The sequence below is a fragment of the Rhincodon typus genome, chromosome 17 (genome assembly GCF_021869965.1).
Source record: "Rhincodon typus isolate 14 chromosome 17, sRhiTyp1.1, whole genome shotgun sequence".
Taxonomy (NCBI): Eukaryota; Metazoa; Chordata; class Chondrichthyes; order Orectolobiformes; family Rhincodontidae; genus Rhincodon; species Rhincodon typus.
In genome coordinates this window covers 1,402,439-1,421,725 of record NC_063348.1, presented here as the reverse complement: position 1 = coordinate 1,421,725, position 19,287 = coordinate 1,402,439, and the positions used below count along the sequence as shown (strand labels likewise).

Sequence of the window (19,287 nt, the reverse complement as noted above, 5' to 3'; positions counted from 1 at the left end):
ACCATTACATACTGCTAAGGGTTGCTGATTCCAACTGTAGCTACCGCACTGGCAATGGCCAACAACTTCAAGGTGGCAGAGAGACAGAGATATCAGAGCTCGCAGATGACCAGTACTGTCCAACAGAAATCACTGATTCATCAAAATCTGCTAGAACATTTCAGCAGAAAATGTCTCACATATACTTTGCCAAATTTAGGTAAACACACACCCTGCGTACATTTAGCTAGTTAAATGTCCCACTGTTCAGTGACCAAGACACGGAAGGAATAAATCAAAAACCATACACACCATTTTTTTGACAATATGAATTTGATCAAGAAACAGACGTTCACAGTGTGAATCTAAATATAGAGATCACAGCCTCAACAGTGAAATCTATTACACCTTTTTATTTACCAAGTAGAAATACACAGCTAGATTCCCTATTTTTAAAGTATGGATCATTGGTCATTGGATTGGAGTCCGTGTGGTCATTCCTGGTGAATAAATGACACGGCACAGAGGGCTGGCAGGTACTGCTCCTTACCAATGCTCAGATTTTAAGTCATAGAATCCCTACAGTGTGGAAGCAGGCCATTTGGCCCATCGAGTCCACACCACCCCTCCGAAGAGTATCCCATCCAGACCCTTACCCTATCCCTGTAACCCTGCATTTTTCCTATGGCTAATCCACCTAGCCTACACATCGCTGAACACTACGGGCAATTTAGTATGGCCAGTCCACCTAACCTGTACATCTCTGGATTGTGTGAGGAAACCAGAGCATCCGGACGAAACCCACGCAGACACTCGAGGCTGGAATCGAACCAGAGGCACCAGTGTTAACCACTGAGGCACCGTGCCACCCAAAGTCACACCAGTGAGGAGCAGTGATCAGCAGATCAACCCTCCCCAAACTTGTCCATCGGTGAGGAGCAGCACAGGCTGAAGTTTGGTTGGGGGAAATGAGTGACAGTAGATAAAACTGGTATGTAGAAGGCAGTGAATGACTAATAGTAAGCACCAGGAGAAAAATGCAGCAGTGGGTTGAGGGGGGGAAAAGAGGAGGGCGATATAGGTGGGTATCATCTTGTCGAGGAATGGTTTATTTCCTGGATTGAGTTTATCTCCTATCTGTATTAAAAGCCACAGGCTCTTTCAAATATTTTCAAAAACCTTACTTCAGAATTAAACTAATTCCCCTCTAGATGTATATTAAATCAAGCAGGAAAATTAACTTATAAAGGTTCAGAGTTGTGCCTGGTCTGGTTCAAACCAATCAAGCAAACTCCAAACAATGAAGTATCTCACTCTAATGGTCTGGGAGTGGAGCTGAGCTTTTTCAGTAAGACCCCATGAACAATCCTGACTGAGCTTGATAACAGGAGTGAGGAGGACGTGTTTCACACTGATTCATTTCAGGGGCATTCCTAATGCACCCCCCCACCCCCCATCCAAACAGCACTGACCCATGGTTCAGTGAAAGGTGAGGTTCTGTGAGGTGGTGGTATAGGACTGGATCACTCAGTCTATCAGTCTTACTCCATTCACATTTGTGTGTTCATGATGGGATCAGACCTTGATCTTCTAAAGAGCTCCAAGCTTCTCCTCTCCTGTCACTTTTACTGGCATGACCACCACAGCTTCTCAGTCATTGATCCAACTCCCCACTTTTCCCAAGCATCACGTGAAATGATTGCACCATTCCTGACCTCTCTCTCACCACTGTGCTGTGCTCATTGTGTCACGTCATTCTGAAAGAAGCATGCAGGTCTGGGATGTATCAAAATCAAGTGCAGTACTATCTGTTTACAGTACATTTGTAAAATATTGTGATGTCCATTTTTGATGTATGTTTATAGCCAAGGATTGAAGGAATAAACTGATCTGATCAGGGAGTGAGTGTTTGAGATTGTAATATATACACTGAGCATTCAGTTGGTCAATAATTAAAAAGATGTAAAGCCATGGAACACCAGAGTGTGTTATTTTGTTTGAAGTTGTTTCTTGTGTACAGTGTATCGGAGACCTGGCCTGGGGGTTTATTACTACCATCTCCTAACTGGACAAGGTGATAAGACCCCTCTGGATACATGTACATATTACCCAGACCCCATCCCACACCTGGCTCAGCTACTTCATGAATACAGGAGAAGCAATCATTTCATTGAATCCAGCTCCAGGGATCGTACGGGGAGTGGTACCAACAAGGGGCCTGGCTCCTAGGCATAGTATTGGAGGTTGGCCTTTTTCTTGGCCTGAACCTCCAGGATGCCCTCCATATAATCTTCATGTGTGAGCTCAGTGGCCTCTCTGCGCAAAGCGATCATCCCCTGTCAAGGTAAAAATATTCAGCATCAGCAACACAGTGAGACAGAGGAAACATACAGAGTGAGGCAAGTTGACTAACCTCAGCCTCCAAGGAACACACTCAGAGATAGTAGGAACTGCAGACGCTGGAGAATCCGAGACAACAAGGTGCAGGGCTGGATGAACACAGAAGGCCAAGCAGCATCATAGGAGCAGAGAGGCTGACATTTCGGGCCTAGACCCTTCATCAGAAAAGGGGGAGGGGAAGGGGGTTCTGAAATAAATAGGGAGAGAGTGGGAGGCGGATAGAAGATGGATAGAGGAGAGGATAGGTGGAGAGGAAACAAACAGGTCGAAGAGGCGGGAATGGGGCCAGTAAAGGTGGGGAGTTAGGGAAGGGATAGGTCAGTCCAGGGAGGACAGACAGGTCAAGGGGGTGGGATGAGGTTAGTCGGTAGGAGATGGAGGTGCGGCTTGAGGTGGGAGGAGGGGATAGGTGGGAGGAAGAACAGGTTAGGGAGGCAGGGACGAGCTGGACTGGTTTTGGGATGCAGTAGGGGGAGGGGAGATTTTGAAACTTGTGAAATCCACATTGATACCATTGGACTGCAGGGTTCCCAAGCGGAATATGAGTTGCTGTTCCTGCAACCTTCGGATGGCATCGTTGTGGCACTGCAGGAGGCCCAGGATGGACATGTCGTCTGAGGAATGGGAGGGGGAGTTGAAATGGTTCGCGACTGGGAGGTGCAGTTGTTTATTGCGAACCGAGCGTGGGTGTCTTGCAAAGCGGTCCCCGAGCCTCCGCTTGGTATCCCCGATGTAGAGGAAGCCATACCGGGTACAGCGGATGCAGTATACCACATTGGTAGATGTGCAGGTGAACATCTGCTTGATGTGGAAAGTCTTCTTGGGGCCTGGGATGGGGGTGAGGGAGGAGGTATGGGGGCAGGTGTAGCACTTCCTGCGGTTGCAGGGAAAAGTGCCGGGTGTGGTGGAGCTGGAGGGGAGTGTGGAGCGGACAAGGGAGTCACGGAGAGAGTGGTCCCTCCGGAAAGCAGATAAGGATGGGGAGGGAAAGATGTCTTTGGTGGTGGGGTCGGATTGCAGATGGCGGAAGTGTCGGAGGATGATGTGTTGGATCCAGAGGTTGGTGGGGTGGTACGTGAGGACGAGGGGGATTCTTTTTTGGTTCTTATTGCGTGGACGGGGTGTGAGGGATGAGTTGCGGGAGATGTGGGAGACATGGTTGAAGGCGTTCTCGACCACTGAGGGGGGGGAAGTTACGGTCCTTGAAAAACGAGGACAACTGAGATGTCACAACTGAGGATTTCACAAGTTTCAAAATCTCCCCTCCCCCTACCGCATCCCAAAACCAGTCCAGCTTGTCCCTGCCTCCCTCTCCTGTTCTTCCTCCCACCTATCACCTCCTCCCACCTCAAGCCGCACCCCCATCTCCTACCGACTAACCTCATCCTGCCCCCTTGACCTGTCCGTCCTCTCTGGACTGACCTGTTCCCTCCCTAACTCCCCACCTGCACTCACCTTTACTGGCCCCATCCCCGCCTCTTCGACCTGTTTGTTTCCTCTCCACTCCTCTATCCATCTTCTATCCGCCTCCCACTCTCTCCCTATTTATTTCAGAACCCCCTTCCCCTCCCCCTTTTCTGATGAAGGGTCTAGGCCCGAAACGTCAGCCTCTCTGCTCCGATGATGCTGCTTGGCCTGCTGTGTTCATCCAGCCCTGCACCTTGTTGTCAAGGAACACACTCAGTCTGACTTCTCTCCAGAACAACGTAAAGGGCAAGTGGGCAGCACAGACACGCCCAAGTGTACATATGGAGCAACAAGTATCAGACTCTCATTGCGGGGATTGGAGGAATGGTGTATGATGGCAGGAAGACAGGGCTGAGAGATCAGCCATCGTGGTTACTGACTGCTACAAATACACCAACATTCTTATGTGATAATCCTCCTGGCAACAGTCACATTACTCTCTTGCAGGAAAGGAGATTCCTGAGAGCCTGTCACAACTAACTGCTAGCCAATGAAACTCTGACATGTCATACTGTCCTTGATCTCCCTATCCTGACACACTAACGCAATCCCCAGGGAGTCTCTCTCCTAATACACTGCACCCAAGTTTCCATAAACACTCAATCCCAACACACACTTCCTGATCTCAAGAGGTTCCCTTCTATACTGACACTATTCCTGATTCCTAGGGATTCTCTCTATCTTGACAAACTGCGTCTACCATCCAGGGATTCTCTTTCCTGACACACTGCTGCCAATCTCCAGGAACTCCCTATCTCTACACACCATTCCCAAGCTCCAGAATTCTCTATCCTGACACACTGGTCTCAATCTTCCGTAAATTTCCCTATCCGAGATCTCAGAGTTATACTTACCGCTTCCACACACACTGCTTTGCACTGAGCTCCATTGAAGTCATCGGTACATCGAGCCAACTCCTCATAGTTCACATCAGGACTGCAGGCAGCAACAAGAAAAGAACATTGAACAGGAAAATCCACTATTACCTAGAACTGGGCCCTACTCTGAACCATATGACTTTACACCACAATTTAATACAATAGTCAATCTAAATTCATGAGTTCCTAATACATTGCAACTCAGGGCCCAGAATGACAGCAGAATTAGAAACAGTCAATGTGTCAAAAAGCTAATGGATAAACACTCAAATGAAATAAATCTGCACGGTTGCAGACATAGTAGATTACTGCACACAAATGGATTAATGACCTCCTCATGTGCCAGTAAAGTGTAACAGTATTAACCACATCTGCCTGTATACCGACCCCAGTTACATGGCTGAACCTAGGCAATGTAGCAACAAATTTCTGCTTATACTTCAGGTTAGAGATGGAATTGCCAGGGCAATGGGACACATGGATGAGACATCAGAAGGAGAAGAGCTGGTGAAGCTGGACTGACTCCTGACTGAGCACAGAGCATTCTCACCTGACATTCATCTTCCGTGAGTGAATCTGCATAATCCTTGCTCGCGCCTCCTCATTGGGCATTGGGAACTCAATCTTCCGATCAAGTCTGCCAGACCGCAGCAAAGCTGGATCCAGGATATCAACTCGATTGGTGGCTGCAATCACCTACCGGGGAATGGGAGCAATAGTCAAACTCCAGAGAATGGGTTGTTTCGCACTCTTACACACAAAAAACTGGCAACGACAGTGACCAAAGACAAAACAAATCAAAATTTAGCAACAAAAAAAAAAAAAAAAAATCAATCAAAAAAGTTAGGTTTTGCTTTTGTGACAGCAGCCATGTAATGATGACGTGATCACACAGTGTGGAGCTGGAGGAACACAACAGGCCAGGCAGCATCAGAGGAACAGAAAAGTTGATGTTTCGGGTCGGGACCCTTCTTCAGAAATTCAAACCTAGATATTTTGGAGGACACTTCAAATGGGTGGCCCACTTCAAATTAGATTTTAAGTGAGTAATAACATCAGTTTTCCCTCAAGCATTTGATGCAGTTAGTGCCTATGAAGGTGGCCCATACATAACCACCCACTTCAATCTGCCCACATGAAAACTTGCCCGGAGTTCTGCAATGACACACAGATTGGCACAATGGGAAAACACCAATAGTTACTTTGGCCCCTCCTAAAGAATATTTATACTTACAGGAACAACCCACCCCTACCCCTACCCCCACCCCCACCCCCACCCCCACCCACACCCACACCCACACACGCAAAGTTACTCTCCAGTATTTACCTTGACAAGGGTATTTGGCTGAAAGCCATCCAACTGATTGAGCAGCTCCAACATTGTTCGCTGAACTTCACGGTCACCAGCCTTTTCACTGTCAAACCTGCAACAGACAGAATCACAATGTAGCCAGGTACTGTTCATGTGTTCACTGGTACTGCAAGCCCACCGACCACTTTACCAGCATAACACACAAACATTTACTGCCCAGTCTTCCCCTGAAGCAGAACTCTCGATATGCTACCATGTCACAAAAAAATCACCCAAAACTTCACTCAAGAAAGATAAAAAGGGCACTAATCCACTATATTAGAGACAGACCCACACCAATGCACCGTTCCCCTCCACATGTGCTCAACATGCTCCCCTCCCATCCATCCAACACCCACATTTGGCCACCACTACTTTCCATCGACGGTCAGAGTGTTGGGGGCTAAATATGCTGGTGTGTAACACTGGTCAGTGTGGAGGTGTAACGATTGTGGTCACTTTTCTCACCGTTTTGTGCCGATGGCATCCAGTTCATCGATGAAGATGATGGACGGAGCTTTCTCTTTGGCCAAAGCAAAAGCATCACGAACAAGCTTTGCACCATCGCCAATAAACATCTGCACCAACTGTGGGCCTGCCAGTTTCAGAAAGGTAGCCTGAAGTGAGGAGAAAGCTGTCAGCTCACATACAGAGTAAAGCTCCCGCTGCTGTTTTAAACTGAAAGGAAAGCTATTGCTACACTGTCCTCATCAAACACTCCCAGGACAGGGACAGCACAGGGTTAGATACAGAGTAAAGCTTCCTCTGTCTTCCCTGTTAAGTCAGACAGCTCTCACCTTGGTCTGTGCAGCACAGGCTCTCGCCAATAAGGTCTTTCCTGTTCCTGGTGGTCCGTACATCAGAACTCCCTTTGGAGGCTGGATTCCCAGATTCTCAAACTTCTCCTTGTGATTCATAGGGAGGACAATGGCTTCAACAAGCTGCAGAGAGAGACGGGGAGAAACATATCATTATCACAGAAAAGGTCCACCCTTCAGCCGGACACATACTCAGCAACTCTTTCCTCAAATGGGATTTCAGGCATTGACATTCCACAGCTGGGCAATACTATGGCATCCAGTACACATGGAGAGTCCCCTCCGTGTCTGCTGCAGTCTGGTGCTCATCCCATCCCTCATTATAGGCACCCACTGACCTCCTGGATCTGCTTGTCCAGACCCCCAACGTCACCGTACTGCTCAGTCGGTCGCTCATCCACCTCCATGGCCTTTACCCGAGAGTCATACTCAGTCGGCAGAGTCTCCAGGATCAGGTAGGAATCCTTGTTCACACCCTGGAATGGAAACAGGAGATATTACAGGCAGATCAAAGGCCATCACAGAAAGGGATATAAGGACACTCACAGAGTTAGAGTGGGGTGGGACACTGATACATACAAGGTGTACAAGGCCACAAGGTTCAATCAGTTACAGTGAACTGTCTGTGAAAGCCATGGGGGAGGACAACAAGCGTGGAAGAGATAGGGTCCGAATAAAGAAACAAGTGGGATGCACTCACCACGAGGTCACCAGGCTTCAGTTTCTCAGCATCGACCAGTCCAATCACAGGCAGGAAGTACGTCTGTCCAACATACAGAAGACAGAAGTAAACATCCAATCAACCAAACCCAGCCTGAGAACAGTTTATAATCCCAACAGCACAGAAGGAGCCCATTTAGTCCACCTTCATGCTAGGTCTCGGTGGAGCAGTGACTCCCACCACCCCCCCAACTTGATTCCCAAGGCCCCACAGCTTTATTAACCTCAAGCACCCATCCAATTTCCTTTCAAAATCATAGTCTTCATTTCCAACCCTTCGTTGGTAGAAAGCTTTAGGTCATTACCACTTGTAAAAGTGTACCACAGGTAAAACAAAATTCCTCCTCACATTTCCCATGCATCTCTTAGATCCCATATGTTTTAAAGACAGATGCACGTAAACACCCTCTGTCCCTGCAGAGTATTTAGAACTGGGTCATTAAGTCTACCTAACTTTTCCCTAATCATTCTGCATCACCTCACACTTTTCTGTATTAAACTCCATCTGCCATTTGTCTGCCCACTCCGATCCATTTATTATTTGTTAGAATCAATTCCGGTCATCCTCACTGCAGCCATTATGATGTAGTGCAATTTATACGTATATCATTTCTTTTGAAGTTTGGAGTTTTGAACTTTGAATTAATGACATATGGGTTTTTCTGTGCATCTGAAGGGTTTAATGATTAGCTTAAATATTCATAGCTATGGACATTTCTTTCAAAACAACTTGATGGAGGAGTAGCTTAATCAGGTTTTGTATACATTTGTATACATTAGGAGAGTTTATGAATTAGGTAAACAATTGTGCATCTAAGGTTTCAGTCAGAAACTTGTGCACTTTTAAGCTTAAGGGAAATGCCAGTAGCTTAGAGTAAGGTGTCTCAATTTGGTTTCGGTTTGGGGCAATTCTGAGGTCTTAGATGAAGATAGAAATGCAAAGCAGGGCTCCTAAGAAAGAGAGAAGATAATGAAAATTGATTTCCTTAGAGTAAGGTGTCTGGTAATAGCTCCAGACCAGAAGTGCTTGGATAAAACCCTGAAGAAGTTATTTGAAGCCGAGAACATTTAAACTCAGGTGAATGAAAGCTTCAGGAAAAGGCTCAGATTTTCCAGACAGAGAATAGAAGTCACAATTAAATTAAGCCTATAAATGTGATAGAGAAGGGGATTTTTCTATGAAAGCAGTACTGTAGAAAGCATGCTTTTGGCATGTGTAAAGGTCTGATTTTGGAATTGCTGGGATTGTGTTACTATCTGTTTCAAAACCTTTAAATTTGCATTATATTTAAATAGTCTAATTTATTTTATACTTATTGCTTGTGTGTATTAAATTTGTTTTGTTGTTAAAACCAACCCTGCAACAGTGTGTGTTTGTATTCCAGTGAGAAACCAAGTCATTAAAACCAGAACGACTGAACATGACCTGTGAAGTCAAGTTTCAGTCTGGGACCTGATTTGTCTAATAAAATTAGTTAGGATCATAACACCACCTGTCTAAGTTTGGTATAGTCAGCACATTTTGAAATCTTACTTGGCCTTCCAATATCCAAATTATTTATTTACAGCAAAGTAAAAAATGTGATCCTAGCACTGACCCTTGGGGAACATCAATGTCTACAACTCTCCAGTCTGAAAAGTAACCAACTACCTTAACTCACTGCTCTTGTCCTCAAGTCAATTATTTGTCCAATTAGACAGTGATTCTCATATTTGCTGAGTCACTGTTTTAGTAATGAGCATTTTGGTACCTAGTCACTTTCTTAAAATCCACATATACAACATCAATTGCAATCCCTTAAACTACCTCCTTTGTTACTTCATGAAAAATAAACAAACAATGAATGCTCTACCTTTTATAAATCTATACCGTTAACTTAGCCCAACCCCAGTAACATCAATGGTGAGTGGTTCAGCACATGCTATGTGGTTGGGAAAGGTGGGGCGTACAGGGAACAGTGCTGCTGGTAGGAGACTCAGAACTTCTTCTGCCTGGTCTAATGGAGAAGAATGAGGCAATCTCCTTTCCTCTCTCCTGGGGCTGTGCAAGCGATGGCAGATAACCCAGCCTACCAGCTCCAGTTAACTGCCTTGCTCTCAGTGTACAAGTAGTACAGAGGGTCTGGACCTGGCAGTCTTTCCCAAGTCCCCCTCACAAACAGTAATACTGTTCCAACTTGTACAGCACATGCAGTACTGGGACATAATCCTCCACAACAGCTCCTTCAATCACAAATCTAAGGCCCTCCTTACCTGACGGGTGGATGTTTTAATCACAGCACACTTCCCTTTCCGCTGGGAATCCAGATCGACATTTGCTCCATCCTCCTCCTGGTCATTTGGATCAACGTCCAGTAACTGAGAAAGAGCATCAGGGCAAGGCATTAGCAATGCCCCTCACAATAATGCCCCAAGCCATGACAGGTTAGCTTTAAAACCTGTCTGCTCCCATAGCAGTGCCAGGGTACAGCCCAACAATGGTGGAAGTGGTTAATGGCTCATAGAGCACCCCAGGGGCATGATCACTTGTTTGCACAGCAGCTGGGAAGCCCCACATCTATGCCGTCATATGAGTTCTGCTCTATGTGAATAAATCACATACGGAACTCAGACATCTTTGCAGGAACTATGAAAATCCGAGGGAGTTTTGCATTGCACTGAGGTCCCTTAGATGGTTCATTAAACTGAAAACTGGGAGAGCGCGTTTCAAGGTGATAGCGCGTTTCAAGGTGATAGCAAATATCAATTGCAGCTCTTTGTCCTTTATGTCTGGTCATGTTGACTGGCCTCAGTTAAAAAGGTAAAAAGAATGAGATTGCGAATTCACAGAGCTGAGAAAGTAATTGTACACACCTTCTGTGCTTGAATGTCACAGCACAAGTCCCTTGAGACAATCTGAGCACAAGGTTTCAGCTCAACCAAACAGGCCGAGGGAGGGCCCAGGCCAGGAGTGTAGCCCGGGCTGATGGAAGGGGTCATCCTTTGGATGGGTCATTAAACTGAGGCTCTGTTTGCTGTCAGATTCCATTGCACTTTGTTGAAAAGCAATGACGAGATGGTCCAAGATTTAAGGTGATTAACACTGAAATGTGCTCAGATGCAGCAGTGCCATCTCCAATTGGACTGTCATTACAGAGGTATCCTGGGTGTAAGCACAAAGTGCTCACATTCCCTGACACTTCAATCAGCTTTGGGCAGGGACCTACTCAGGGAGCCTCATGTACTCACCTCAATGACATTGGATACCAGGTACGGCAAGGTCTTGTTCACTTTGATTTTCTCACTGTTCTCCTTGATTTTGTCCTTCATGGCCTGCAACTCATGTGTGACTCTCAGCACCTCACTCTTCATAATCTGCCAATCAGTCAGAGACAGCTTACGTCAAAATGGTGACAACAATGGTGAAGGGACTGTGCACACATTCTGGCTGTCACACTCAAACAAACACCAACCCAAACTCCATTCACACACAAACACACTCCCTCTTAGACTGGGACCATTATCTCATGGCTTTGGTTCACTCTGGGATACCTTTGACAGTTCTCTACCTCACTCATATAGCCATTGCTCATGTGGCAGCCTGTAACTGAAGTACTGGTAGACTATTCAAATGTGAAAAGCCTTAAATTCTAGATTCACCCTCACCTATTCTAACACGTGAAGATTTTATTGGGTGGCCTGTGGAAGTCATTAGGACCAATCCCCTCAGGTCTTGCAGCACTGAGCCCTAACAGTCCCATTCCAAGCAGCTGCTCAGCACGGGCAGAGGGGAAATGCGGTATCTTCCCACTTCCAGGCACTGCACAAACAGGACTGCGGTGTCTTCAACTGCTGGTTGAGGTACTGAGCATTTACCTTAATCTCACTATCCAGCAGGCGTGTACGCTGAACAATCTCCTCAGTGGACATTTTAAGCACCTCTTCACCAATGCCATCCTGAAAAAGTAAAACAAACCATCAATGGGGGAAGCAAGTAGGGGTGAGGGGCAGAGGGAAGGAGAGACAAACAGAGGGTGTTGGGGGTTTGTGGAGAGAATACAAATTATTTCTTTTCTCTCTCTACTTTTACACATTCCTAGGACATAGGCCAGTAGCTCCCAGGAATTTGCCAGCTTTTTGTCTCTGCATTTCTCCAGTCTCTTTTCTCTCCTGACATGAACGAACTTCATGATCCCAACTCTGGAGTTTGGGCCAGAGAACAAACCTTTCAGTGCTATACCTATCAGGTTTTCTCAAAAGTTGATGTTTCAATGAGATCCCTTTCCATTCTTGTGAGCTCCAGAGAACACAGTTTTGGACTTACGTCACTGACCCCTGCGATGGTGGGGTGGGGTGGGGTGTGGTGTGGTTTGGTTTTGATGAATGCTCTCCATGTCATCTCCAAGGTGAGGATGCCTTACCTGACCAAAACTGAAGATACTACTCCAAATGCGGTTCATGGTACAAAAATCCATCTAAGTGCAGTAAGACATCTATACTTTTTCACTCCAACCCTATGCAGTCTAGGCAACAGCCATTCCTTTACGCAGAAAAATTGTTCACGTCCCTTCCTTATGTAAGTAAAGTGAGAAGGGGAGACCAGGGAGTTATAGAGCAGTCAATCGAACACTTTTACGGGGAAATGACTGGAGTCTGTAATTAATGAGAGTGTCATTAAACAGCTCCACTGTTTTCAGCTGGTCAGAGACAGCTGGGTTTATAAAAAGGGAGGTCAGACCTGACCAACCTGATAGAGTTCCTGAATAGGTGACTGAAGAAGCGGATGTTATATATCTCTGGATGTTATTTCCCCAGATTTCTTGAGTTGAGATCTCAACTACTCACTATTTATCACGGACATAGAAATACGAGTGCAAATTTGCCGATGAAACAAAGATGGACAGCACTGTAAACAGCATGGGTGGAAACATCAACTCCTAGAGATACTGATCAGCTCGGTGATTGGCTGAAACTAAGCTAAATGGATTGCAATCTAATCAAAGTGAGTGAAGTCATTCACTTGGGATCCAAAAAAGGAGGAAACCAGGGTTTTTCTCAATGGGGAAAAGCAGTGGAGGCAAAGAATGGGTCCAGCTACACAGATCATTAAACAGGTCCAGAAAATAATCCTAAAGGCTGATGGAACTCTGGCCTTTCTCTCAAGGACTCAAACACAAACAGCTGGACAGAGCCCTACTTCAACCACCCCCGGAGTCACTGGGAGCTGCTCTGGGCCCCATACCTTTGAAAGGAGATACTGGGGTTTCAGGTACAGCAGTGTAGATTGACTTCTGCGTATCATTCTGGTAAAACAGTTTAATTAGGAAAGAGTAAATAAGATAATCTCTTAGCTCCCAACATTTACAAGATTTAGGGGTGACAGGTAGAAATGTTTAAGCTATTAAGTGTAACCGGTTCTATCCACCCTATCAATTTCTGCTGGCTGGGCAGTGTACAAAAATGAGGCAACACCTTATAGGAGAGAACTTCAGAAACACTTGCTCACACAAGGGATGGTTTGGACTGTCTTCTACAGGTGGCATCTCATGTCAGATCGGTTGTTTATATTTTAGCCAAAGGTAACATTGGAGATGGGGTTAAGGTGGAGGCTTGGAATTAAGACCTCAAACAATCATGGTCTCTTATACACCCTCACACCCGAAACTCACCCTCCATTTTCACTCTCACTTCCCCTATTTCCACCCCCCAATTCACTTTGATCAACTTGCCTGCTTCACCATTCAATAAGATCATGCCTGATCTGTTTGAGGTTTGCATTCCCTATTCCCATCTACCCCCAATAACCTTTGATTTCCCCTGCCAAACAAGAATTCATCCACCTCAGTCTTAAAAATAATCATTGGAACTCTGCCTCAGAGGTGGCAAAATTTCACAACCCTTAGAGAACAATTCTCCTCATTTCTGCCCTGAAAAGGTGACCCCTCACTTTAAAACAGTGACCCCTGGTTTGGGATTCACCCAAACAGGGAAACATCCTTTCCACATCAACCTTGATAAGATCCTGAATGGTCTTATATACTTCAATCAAGTCACCCCTCACTCTTCTAAACCTCAGTGGAAACAAGCCCAGACTGCCCAACCTTTCCTCATAAGACCACCCACTGATTCCAGATATCAATCGAGTGAATCTTCTCTGAACCGCCTCCAAAACATTTACATCCTTCTTTAAATAAAAAAGACTAAGACTGTGCACAGTATTCAAGACATAGTCTCAACAATGTCCTGTATAACTGAAGCACATCCTTCCTTTAATATTCAATTCCTGTTGTAAGAAAAAGATAACATCCCACTAACCCTTTTAGAACATAGAACAGTACAGCAGAGGGACAGGCCCCTCGACCCACAACGCTGACGCTATATTAAACTAATCCCTTCTGCCTACTCATGGTCCATATCCCTCCATTCTTTGCATATTTGTGTGCTTATCTAAAAGCCCCTTAAACACCCCTATTGTATCTGCCTCCACCACTGTCCCTGGCAGAACGTTCCAGGCATATATTACTCTGTTAAAAAAAAAACTTGTCCCTCACATCTCCTTTGAAATTTCTCCCTCGTCTTAAATGCATGCCCTCTCATATTAGACATTTCAACTCTGGGAAAAAGATTCTGACTGTTAACCCTATCTATGCATCGCATAATTTTATATTCATCTATCAGGTCTCCCCTCAGCCTCCATCACTCCGGAGAAAACAACCCGAGTTTGTTCAGCCTGTCCTTATAGCTCATGCCATCTAATCTAGGCAATATCCTGCTAAACAGCTTCAGCGCCCTCTGCAAAGCCTCACATTCTTCCTGTACTGTGGCGACCAGAATTGAATGCAATACTTTACAAAAAACTTTGTTAGGCTGCAACATGACATCCTAACATTTGTACTCAATGTTCTGAACAATAAAACCAAGTATGTCATACGCCTTCTTTACCACCCTATCTACTTGTGTGGCCACTTACAGGGAGCTATGAACTGGGACTCCAAGATCCCTCTGTACATCAATGCTGTTAAGGATCCTACCATTAACTACATACTTTCCCTTAAAATTTGATCTCCCAAAGTGCAATACCTCACACTTCCCTGGATTAAACTATCTGCCATTTCCCCACCCATATCTGCAACTGATCTATCTCCTGCTGCTTCCTAGGACAACCTACTACACTATCAACAACTCCCCTGATCTGCGTTATTTGCAAACTTATTAACCTAAGCATCTACGTTTTCAAAGTTATTTTTATATATCACAAACAGCAGAGGTCCCAGTACAGTTCCCTGCGGAACACCACTAGTCATAGACTTCCAGCCAGAAAAACAGCCTTCCACCACTGCCCTCTGTCTTCTATAGGCAAGTCAATTTGGAATCCAAATGGCCACATCGCTGTGGATCCCATGCATCTTAATTTTCTGGATGAGCCTACCATGGGGAACCTTGTTGAAAGCCTTACTAAAATCCACATAGATGTCATCCACTGCTCTGCTCTACTGTCCCTAATTAGGCCAAATGCACCCAAATCCCATCCCTAAGGATCTTCTCCAACAGTTTCCCAACCACTGATGGGAGACTCACCGGTCTATAATTTCCTGGATTATCCCTACTTCCTTTCTTGAACAGAGGAACACTAGCTACTGGCCAGTCCTTCTGATGGCATACTGTACCTTTATACTAATTTTTTGTGACTCACTCACTAGAACACCTAAATCCCTCTGCACCTCGGAAGTCTGCAGTCATTCTCCAAATCACCAAAATTAATTTTTTTCCCCATTCTTCCTGCCAAAGTGAAGCACTTCACATTTACCCACATTATACTCCATGTGCCAGATTTTTGCCCACTCACTCATCTGTCTGTATCCACTTGCAGACTCCCTTTGTTCTCTTCACAACATACTTCCTATTTATATATTAATACGAGTTTAATTATCATGCCCCTTCACTCCCCTCATCTTAATCACTGATGTAAAGTGTAAGAAGTTGAGGTCCCAGCACACACCTGTGGGACTTCACTTGTTGTATCCTGCGATTAGACAAAAACCCATTCATAAATGCTCTTTTTTCTGCCAGCCAGCCGATCCTCGATCCATGCTAATATGTTATCCCCTACACATAAGCTTTTATTTTCTGCTTTGACCTGGCATCTTTTCAACTGTCTTCTGGAAATCCAACTACTGTACATCGACAGGTTCCCATTTCTCCACAGCATGTTCCACCTTCAAAAGGATTCCAATAAATTAATCACTCACAATTTCCCTGTCACGAAAAAAACATGCCAACTCTTCCCGATTACCTGGAGTTTAACTCCCTCAAGCATATATTCCTGAGGTGATCGATTTTGACAACCGACATAAGAAGTAATTGACTTATAGTTTCTAAATCAACCTGTTCAGAAATGTTATTACACTCCTCTGGAATAGGTGGGACTTGAATCCAGGCTACTCAGATCCAGGGGCAGGGACATTACCAGTACACCACAAGAAGGGTCCCAACCCGAAACATCAGCTTTCCTACTCCTCTGATGCTGCCTGGCCTGCTGTGTTTCTCCAGCTTCACACTGTGTTATCTTTGACTCCAGCATCAGCAGTTCTTACTTATCTCTAACCTATAGTTTCCCCTTCTCTACACCTCTTTCCACCCCCCACCCCCGCTTCCTAAATAATGGGTTTATATTTGTTATTCTCCAGTCCAAATGAACCATTCCTGAATCTGGGAGTTTCTCAAAAGTTAACACAAACCATCACCATACTCCCTCTCTGTACTACACTGGAATATATTTCTCCCTCACCTCTACCTCATCCCAATGGACCGAGCTAACTTTATACATTACATTTCTCTCTCTTAACTTCACCTCATCTCAGCGGACTTCTCTCCCTCTCCCTCTCGACGTTATACGATAATATCACTCTCTGCCTTTATATTATTATATTTCTGAATCTCACCTCCACCTCATCCCACACGGACCTCTCGTTCAGAGACGCCATTTTCCGTTCTGCTCTGTGTTTTCGATTCCTGTTCGCACTTTCACCGAACCGGGCCGCACCGTCCCTGTGACAGCTGATACTCTCCGTCCTGATGCCGCTGATGGCAATCTCACCCGCGCGAACTGCGTCGACCGACGCCGGCCTCGCCACCTCCCTTTTTTAAAATAATATTCAAAGGTTTGGTCGCAACTCGCGCGTCGAATCTACCGTTCCCGGCAGTAATCGATTTTACCTGACTCCATCACGTGGGCCCCGAAAGTGCTGAGTGTTGTCACGGCCGCCGCCATCTTTGTTTGGGGCAGGGGCGCGGGTCTTGCTGGGAGTCAAGTGTCCAAACAGGCTGCTGCAACAGCTCCCTGGGAGGATGCAGGCTGCAAAGTGTTGGCACTGTTGTAATGTAGGAAATCAGCAGCAGATTCAGCACAGCAAGATCCGAACACCAGCAATTACACATGATCTTATTAGCTACTGCATATGGTGCGGGTGAGACCAGTCCTGGAATACTGAGCCTTTTTGGTCCCTTTACTTAAGGAAAGTTATGTGATTGGACGCAGTTCAGAGAACATTCATTGGGATGATGGAGATAGCAGGAACTGCAGATGCTGGAGAATCCGAGACAACAAGGTGCAGAGCTGGATGAACACAGCAGGCCAAGCAGCATCATAGGAGCAGAAAGGCTGACGTTTCGGGCCTAGACCCTTCATCAGAAATGGGGGAGGGGAAGGGGGTTCTGAAATAAATAGGGAGAGAGGGGGAGGCGGAAAGAAGATGGATAGAGGAGAAGATAGGTGGAGAGGAGACAGACAGGTCAAAGAGGCGGGGATGGAGCCAGTAAAGGTGAGTGTAGATGGGGAGTTAGGGAGGGGATAGGTCAGCCCAGGGAGGACGGACAGGTCAAGGGGGCGGGATGAGGTTAGTAGGTAGGGGATGGGGGTGCGGCTTGAGGTGGGAGGAGGGGATAGGTGGGAGGAAGAACAGGTTAAGGAGGTGGGGACGAGCTGGACTGGTTTTGGGATGTGGTAGGGGGAGGGGAGATTTTGAAGCTTGTGAAATCCACATTGATACCATTGGGCTGCAGGGTTCCCAAGCGGAATATGAGTTGCTGTTCCTGCAACCTTCGGGTGGCATTGTTGTGGCACTGCAGGAGACCTAGGATGGACATGTCGTCTGAGGAATGGGAGGGGGAGTTGAAATGGTTCGTGACTGGGCCCTTATCTCCAACTATCTGGACTCCATTTTCTCCCCCTTGGTCCAGGAACTCCCTACCTACGTCCGTGACACCACCCACGCCCTCCACCTCCTCCAGAACTTCCAATGCCCCGGTCCCCAACACCTCATCTTTACCATGGACGTTCAGTCCCTATACACCTGCATTCCCCATACAGATGGCCTAAAGGCCCTCTGCTTCTTCCTGTCCTGCAAGCCCGACCAGTCCCCCTCCACTGACACCCTCATCCGCTTGGCCGAACTCGTCCTCACCCTCAACAACTTCTCTTTCAATTCCTCCCACTTCCTACAGACAAAGGGGGTGGCTATGGGTACCCGAATGGGCCCAAGCTATGCCTGCCTCTTTGTAGGTTACGTGGAACAATCCCTCTTCCGTACCTACACTGGCCCCAAACCCCACCTCTTCCTCCGTTACATTGATGACTGTATCGGCGCTGCCTCGTGCTCCCACGAGGAGCTCGAACAGTTCATCCACTTCACCAACACCTTCCACCCCAACCTTCAGTTCACCTGGACCATCTCTAATACCTCTCTCCCCTTCCTGGACCTCTCTGTCTCCATCTCGGGCAACCACCTAGAAACTGATATCCATTTCAAGCCCACTGATTCCCACAGCTACCGAGAATACACCTCCTCCCACCCACCTTCCTGCAAAAATGCCATCCCCTATTCCCAATTCCTTCGCCTCTGCCGCATCTGCTCCCAGGATGAGGCATTCCACTCCCGTACATCTCAGTTGTCCTCGTTTTTCAAGGACCGTAACTTCCCCTCCTCGGTGGTCGAGAACGCCCTCAACCGTGTCTCCCACATCTCCCGCACCTCATCCCTCACACCCCGTCCACGCAATAAGAACCAAAAAAGAATCCCCCTCGTCCTCACGTACCACCCCACCAACCTCCGGATCCAATGCATCATCCTCCGACAGTTCTGCCATCTGCAATCCGACCCCACCACCAAAAGACATCTTTCCCTCCCCACCCTTATCTGCTTTGCGGAGGGACCACTCTCTCCATGACTCCCTTGTCCGCTCCACACTCCCCTCCAGCCCCACCACACCCGGCACTTTTCCCTGCAACCGCAGGAAGTGCTACACCTGCCCCCATACCTCCTCCCTCACCCCCATCCCAGGCCCCAAGAAGACTTTCCACATCAAGCAGATGTTCACCTGCACATCTGCCAGTGTGGTATACTGCATCCGCTGTACCCGTTGTGGCCTCCTCTACGTCGGGGAAACCAAGCAGAGGCTCGGGGACCGCTTTGCAGAACACCTACGCTTGGTTCACAATAAACAACTGCACCTCCCAGTCGCGAACCATTTCAACTCCCCCTCCCATTCTTAATGTACGATTCTTAAGGGGCTTGACAGGGTCAATGCTAAAAGGATATTTCCTTTCATGGGAGAGTCTAGGACCAGACAGCATAGTCTCAGAACCAATTTAAGATCGAGAGAGGAGCAAATGGTATATTTGATAATGAGAATGGAT

General features: G+C 46.6%; 1 protein-coding gene across 2 annotated transcripts; it reads right to left on the bottom strand.

The window, feature by feature from the left end:
• Positions 1-377: 377 nt before the first annotated feature.
• psmc3 (proteasome 26S subunit, ATPase 3) lies at positions 378-16,774 on the bottom strand. 2 transcript variants are annotated; one of them, XM_048606949.1, is made up of 12 exons: positions 16,535-16,774; positions 11,469-11,549; positions 10,842-10,967; positions 9,867-9,971; positions 7,594-7,656; positions 7,232-7,369; positions 6,873-7,016; positions 6,544-6,692; positions 6,052-6,148; positions 5,275-5,420; positions 4,701-4,782; positions 378-2,315 (listed from the first exon to the last, which is right to left on the bottom strand). In XM_048606949.1, exons 1-12 carry the CDS (start codon positions 16,574-16,576, stop codon positions 2,205-2,207), a joined length of 1,284 nt encoding a protein of 427 aa, XP_048462906.1. In that variant the 5' UTR covers positions 16,577-16,774; the 3' UTR covers positions 378-2,204. The 2 variants fall into 2 exon arrangements, with proteins under 2 accessions (XP_048462906.1, XP_048462907.1); XM_048606950.1 differs by lacking the exon at positions 16,535-16,774 and adding an exon at positions 15,592-15,715.
• Positions 16,775-19,287: the final 2,513 nt, after the last annotated feature.

What these genes read in the sequence shown, in the direction of transcription:
- psmc3 (XM_048606949.1), bottom strand. Translation starts at nt 16,576, where the DNA reads ATGGCGTCTCTGAACGAGAGGTCCGTGTGGGATGAGGTGGAG. An exon ending in TGAAGCCTGGTGACCTCGTG is followed by an intron (nt 7,370 to 7,593) that starts GTGAGTGCATCC and finishes TTTCCATTCCAG; the next exon opens with GGTGTGAACAAGGATTCCTA. An exon ending in AAGCAGTGTGTGTGGAAGCG is followed by an intron (nt 2,316 to 4,700) that starts GTAAGTATAACT and finishes TTACCTTGACAG; the next exon opens with GGGATGATCGCTTTGCGCAG.